Below are 5,984 nucleotides of genomic sequence, written 5' to 3'. Positions count from 1 at the left end.
GGGAAAGTCAACACCAGACCTCAAGCAAAAGGAAGCTCCAGAGACAGGATGCTTTTGGTTGGCTAGGAGAAATAGTCTAGTGCTAGCGAAAAAGCAATGGACTTGGCATATGGACAACTGGATACCAACCCTGATTTTGCCAAATACTTTGTGACTTTCAGTGAGTCACTTCACCAAACTAGACATTTATGTAAAATGAAGAGATTATCCTCATCTGTAAAATGAAGAGATTATCTTCGGGTAATTCCTAAGGTTTTTCCCATGAAGTTACCTGATACAAAGAGAGCTGTGTTCTTTGGAGAATGTGGGGAATCAGATAGTAAAGAGACATTATTTTGGAAGCAGGAAGACCCAAGAGGTAATGTAAATTCAGGCAGATACTGATGGTCCTGTTGACAATGGCTTGGGGGTGATATTTGGGTACTAATTTCAAATCTGCTCTTGACCTGGGTCAGCAGCTAGCCACCCCAGCTCTCCCCCAAACTGCAGATTCTCTGCACTCTGGGGAACTCTGCTCACCACCCAGGGCAGCCTGAAGGTGCTCCGTGTCAGGGCAAGGTGCTCGGAGCAGCTTTGTCTGCTTTGCTTCTGCTGTTTATCCTCACATCCCACCTGGGTTACACACTGTTCTTTTAGGGCAGAGCCCATCTTGGCACAGATTCAGGAAGACCGCACCATGGTCGAGTCCCCTGTGTTCGACAACATTCTTTTCGACACCTTTAAACTGGATAAGTATGCATTAGCAGCTGGACATGGGTTCTAATTCTGGCTCTGCTAACAAATACCCTGTGGACTGAGCTACTATAACATGGCTTTTTCCCCTTCTCCCAGATTAAAAATTCTGTGCTTGAGGCCAGGTGACCTCTGGTCCATTGCGGACTCTGGAGGAACAACATAATTTCCTGTCTAAAGCTTAGTCAGGTCTTTCAGCTTGAGACTGATGACCCTACAGCCATGTATCGTACGTACCCAGTTAGCACCCAATGAGGACTCCACATTTGTATGTTAACAAATAAACTTTGAGTCCCCCTCTGGATTCTACCTTAAGCCACAGTCATTCCTTGGCAGAGAAAACTAATTTTTTTGCACAGTGGTCTTGACCAGTTTTCCCATCTGTGAAATGAAGAGAAGCATCCTTGTTTCATCTTCCTCCCAAGGATGACGGTGCAGTTCAAACGTGATAAGTAATTTGAAATGATTTATAAACATATTAATTAGAATCATCGTTTGGTTTCTGAGACAGAGGCCAAAATAACAAAGGTTTGAACAAGATAGAAATTGATTTCCTATAACAGTTTGAACACGAGCAGTTCAGAACTGGGAGGGCAGTTCCAGGGTGATGGGAACCAAGCCTCTTCCATCACATGGCTCTGCTACCCTCAGCACCACATCTGTATTCTCATCAGTACGAAGAGAAAAGAGGGGAAAGAGAGAGCACACTGTTTGTTTTTAAGGTCACTCCCCGAAAGTTGTATTTCTCCTACGTCCCATTGGCTGTGACAGGTCACACGGACATGCCTGTGTGCAAAAGAGTCTGGGAAATGTAGATTTCAGCTAGTTGGCTATGTGCCCAGTTAGTCCTTCTATAACTATAAGTGTAGGGGGTGGGGAGTAGACATTGGGAGTACAGTTAGTCTCTAGCACAAAAAATGTAAATGCAGAAATCATTATTTTATGCACTGTACTTAGCAAAGTCCTGAGGATGACCCAAGTTCCTTGTGGCTGGGTTTTCCTACCCACCAGAGCATCCCATGAATTTGCCTGGAACCTCAATTCTCCAACTTAGGACCCAAAGCCCTTCTTACCATTTCTGAGTTCATCACGCTTTTCTCTGCTCTCCCTCCTGCATCTCATTTCATCTTCCGCAAGAAATCCTATTTCTTTTAATACTTTGTGATTCAGAAAAATAGATTTTGCTGGAAATAGAGGGAGTGTCAGGGAAGGGTCATTCTTTTCCTTTTCTTGATAAAACGGTTTACCCATATCCAGTTTCCTTTGTTTGTGTGTGTGGCCATTTGCCTTTTCAAACCTCTAAGCACTTGTTAGGACATATATTCCTCCTAACAGCAGCAGACCTTGGAGAACATCAGAACTGCACGGGGTGTTTTATTCTGACATCTAGAGGCCACGCAGCGATGGTGCGCATGAATGCGTATAAATAGAGATGGAGTGTCAGTCTGATGCCCTCAGCACTGGTCCAGCACCCTGTGTATTCCTGGCACTGTACCAGAGCTTGACACTGTCTGAGATCAGAATCAGGCTCTGTCATTTCTTAGCTGGTAAACGTGGGCACATTACTTTAATGGGGGTAATCATAATACTTACATGGTGAGGGTTAAATTCCTGAAACGTCAGGATAGTTTGTGATACAAAGTAAGCCATTGTAACTATAAGCAGAAGCTTCATGTCTCTGTGCGTTTGAGAGCGAGAGAGAGAGACAGACAGACAGAGAGAATGAGGAGGGGGCAATTGGCAAGTGGGAATAAATTGAGAGAGAAAAACCTGAAACCTATTGTTTCAGGATAAGAGTTCAAATTGCTTCATCAATGACAATTCTGACTTTTATCTTTTCACTTGAATTTAAGGTTTCTTGTGCCCACTGTTCATTTTTCCCCCTTAAATGCCTGTGGATTGGAAAACTCTTTTAGGAAAATGGACGGAAAGTTGTATTGGGATTTTTAAATGTTTAGCTGCAGAAAATAAAGTCTGAAAACAAGCTAGATGGAACCTCTACGTGATGCTGGGAACCAATGAGGTGAAATAGAGGAGAAGGAAGGAGAAAAGATGTGCTTCGAGTTCGTCACCTTGGAAGGTGGTGCCATTTAGTCCTCCTGGCAGCCCTTCTGTGGCTGAGAGCCCCTTGAGGCTCAGGGAGGGGGCAGGTTTCCCCCGCTCGCTGCCAGGGGTGCAGTGCTGGATTTCATACAGGTCATTTTGATTTCAAAGCCTGGCTATTTTTCACTTTGCTATTCTGGATGGTAGAGATGGTGAGGAAGGGGAAGCTGTGGGTTCAGAAGTAGAGGAAGGGGTGAAAAAAATTTGAAAGTCAGATAAGGGGACTGACCATCCCCCCACCGCCGCCCAACCCCGGGTGTTAACTGAACCAGCAGGACCTGAGTTGCTCTGGGGTTCCCACAGACATGAGTGTGGTAGGTTGCTAACCACTGCTGGATGGGCTAATAGCTCCCAGAAAATGCAACTCACTTGGGCAACCATGAACAGAGCACACAGGAGCCATTGAATCGATCTAATATCACTAGACAGTTCAATCATCTACTGGCATAAAGAATACATTTTAAGCCACATATTAGAATGTGTGGGCTGCCAAGCATGTTTGTATCCATCAGGATGACAAACATTTATAATTAGATCATAAGTCATGGTATCTCTTGGTCAAGAATTACCTGGATTAGTTACCAGTTGCTGTGTAATAAAATCATCACAAACTTAGTGGCTCAGAGCAATATCCATCTATCATCTCACAGTTCCTGTGGGTCGGGAGCCCATGCCTGGCTCAGCCGGGTCTTCTGTAAGGCTGCGGTCAGGGTGTTGGCCAGGGCTGGGTTCTCATCTAGGGTTGGCCGGGGATAGGTCTGCTCCAAGCTCGTGTGTTTGCTAACAGCACTCAGTTCCGTCAAGTCTTCCAGACTGAGGAAGCACTCAGCTTTTTCTGGCTCTCAGTTGGGAGCCGCCCTCAGTCTCTTGCCATGTGACCTCTCCCTTTGGTGGCTTGATTCTTCAAAGCCAGCAAGACGGTGCATCTCCCAGCAAGATGGACACTACCTGCTTATGTAACGTAATGACACACATGTAGTCGTGCACACGCTGTCCTCTTTGTCACAGCCTGTTGGTTAGAAGGAGGTTTCAAGCCCACCCTCAGGGGAGGGGATTAGGGAGACATGTGAATGCCAGGAGTCAGGCCTCATGGGGGCCCCTGAGAGTCTGTCCACCACATTGCCTTACATCCAGCACCAGGGCAGAGAGCAGTCATGGGAAGCTAAGTCCAGCGAGACTGGCCCAGGCCATGGCGTGCCTCAGGACTCTTCTGCATTTTCCCTGGGGATAAAGGAGCGGAGGCCCTCCTCTGGTCCCTTCAGGAGGACTTCCTGTAGGAGGTAGGATTTCTGGCGCTGTCTGAGCGACAGGAGAGAAGCAGTTTTTTTGTTTTGTCTTGTTTGTTTGTTTTTTTGTTTGGTTTTGTTTCCGGTATGCGGGCCTCTCACTGCTGTGGCCTCTCCCGTTGCGGAGCACAGGCTCCGGACGCGCAGGCTCAGCGGCCATGGCTCACGGGCCCAGCCGCTCCGCGGCATGTGGGATCTTCCCGGACCGGGGCACGAACCCGTGTCCCCCGCATCGGCAGGCGGACTCTCAACCACTGCGCCACCAGGGAAGCCCGAGAAACAGTTTGGTAGACGTCTAAGGAAGATCGTTTTATATGGATAGTTTGGGGGTGCGTTGAGATGGGGGTAGGAGGACTGAATGTACACTCTTTAAAAAGTGGTTCCAGAGTGTGGTCTCTGAGTCAACAGGCTGTGCACTTTCCGGCCATGGGTCCAGCCTGCCCAGGCGATTTTGCTTTTTTCTTCTCTTGCAGGTGTGGCAATGCAGTGGGAGAATCAAGGTCTTGCCCTGCTCCCGGGTTGCCCACCTGGAGAGACACCACAAGGCCTACTCCTTGGACTTGAGTATTCCCTTGAAGCATAATGCCCTGAGCGTGGCTGAAAGCTGCATGGATGAGTACAAAGACATGGTCTACATGGCCTGGAACATACCTCTCCAGGTTCGTCCCGGACTTGAACAGAAGCAGAGGTGGATAAAGAAGGAAGAGGTGGTGGTCACGGCGGGAAATGGGAAGGGATCAAGCAGAAGTGCCATCCCAGCCCTAAAGAATTTAAGTCAAGTCCCGATAGGGTGAGGATAATGACGTTAGCATTTATGTGCCAGGACTAAGTTCCAGGCACTCATGGCTCGTCACAACGTACCTGTGGTGTAAGGCTTATTTTTATTATTTTAAGTTTTCAGATGAAGAAACTGAAGCACAGAGTGGAAAGGAAGTTGCTTAAGGTAATAAGGTCGTAAGAGCAGAGATAGGATTCAAACCAAGGAAACTTCTAGATTCCATGTCCTTCATCCGTCATATATACTGGGGGATTCCTTGTGCGGCAGGGTTGGGCATGGGTCCACTGTCTAAAGAGGACATAAACATGGCGGTTGGGCTGTGGGATGGTGGGAGCAGGCACCGGAATCCTGTTGGATGCACGTGAATGAAGATGACTTTCTTGGCTAAGGCCACATCATTTGCCCTATCCCCCGAGGCCGGCATGACATGCCGTCTCTGTTCCCGAGCTGTGGCTCTGGGCTGAAGCATTTCTTCCACTTTGATTGGCCACAGATACCACTTCTAGAAAATCTCCTTTAACCTCCAAATCTTGCTGCCAGAATATTCCTTTTGGAAGCCTTTTCTGGGCATCATGAGGAATATTTTGTGCCTGGTTGATGTGAATATTATCTCAAACAGGAGCAGTCTGCAACAGCCTGCTAATGATGAGACGTAGACCCCGCTACGCAGGCCTTCCAAGTGCCTTTGAAACCAGCAGATATTCCTAGGGGTCAGCCTTCTTCCACTTTTCCTGGAAAACTATAAATGATTAAGGATATCTTACAGTGAATTAGGGAAGCACTCAGTTCCCTCATGCATTATCCACACCCTTTGGTGGAGTCAAGGGTGTTGCAAGGTGCAGACATGTTCCGTGTTTTATTTGCAGAACTCTGGAATCGATTTTGGAGACGTTTCTTCCAGAATGGCACTCCAGAAGAAACTGAAATGCAAAACTTTTGGCTGGTATCTGAAAAATGTTTATCCATTCCTGAAGCCAATCCACAGCACTGTGGTCTATGGAAGACGTAGGTTTCATGAAATTGCATTTCAGATTTTAAATGTTTGGATATAAAAGACCATAAGAAAAAAAAAAAAAAAAAAAAAA

At 46.9% G+C, this 5,984-nt stretch overlaps 1 protein-coding gene across 1 annotated transcript in view; it reads left to right on the top strand.

Annotated features, from left to right (window-relative positions):
- The window catches only part of GALNT8 (polypeptide N-acetylgalactosaminyltransferase 8), a 49,854-nt gene that overhangs the window by 9,574 nt on the left and 34,296 nt on the right, over positions 1-5,984 (top strand). Inside the window, 3 exon segments of the mRNA XM_007472387.1 lie at positions 637-745; positions 4,595-4,780; positions 5,766-5,904. Of these exon segments, the coding sequence (XP_007472449.1) occupies positions 637-745; positions 4,595-4,780; positions 5,766-5,904 (434 nt within the window).

The sequence above is a fragment of the Lipotes vexillifer genome, unplaced genomic scaffold (genome assembly GCF_000442215.2).
Source record: "Lipotes vexillifer unplaced genomic scaffold, Lipotes_vexillifer_v1.1 scaffold395, whole genome shotgun sequence".
Lineage (NCBI taxonomy): Eukaryota > Metazoa > Chordata > Mammalia > Artiodactyla > Lipotidae > Lipotes > Lipotes vexillifer.
Note: the sequence above shows the minus strand (reverse complement) of the source record. Positions and strands in the feature narration are given on the sequence as shown.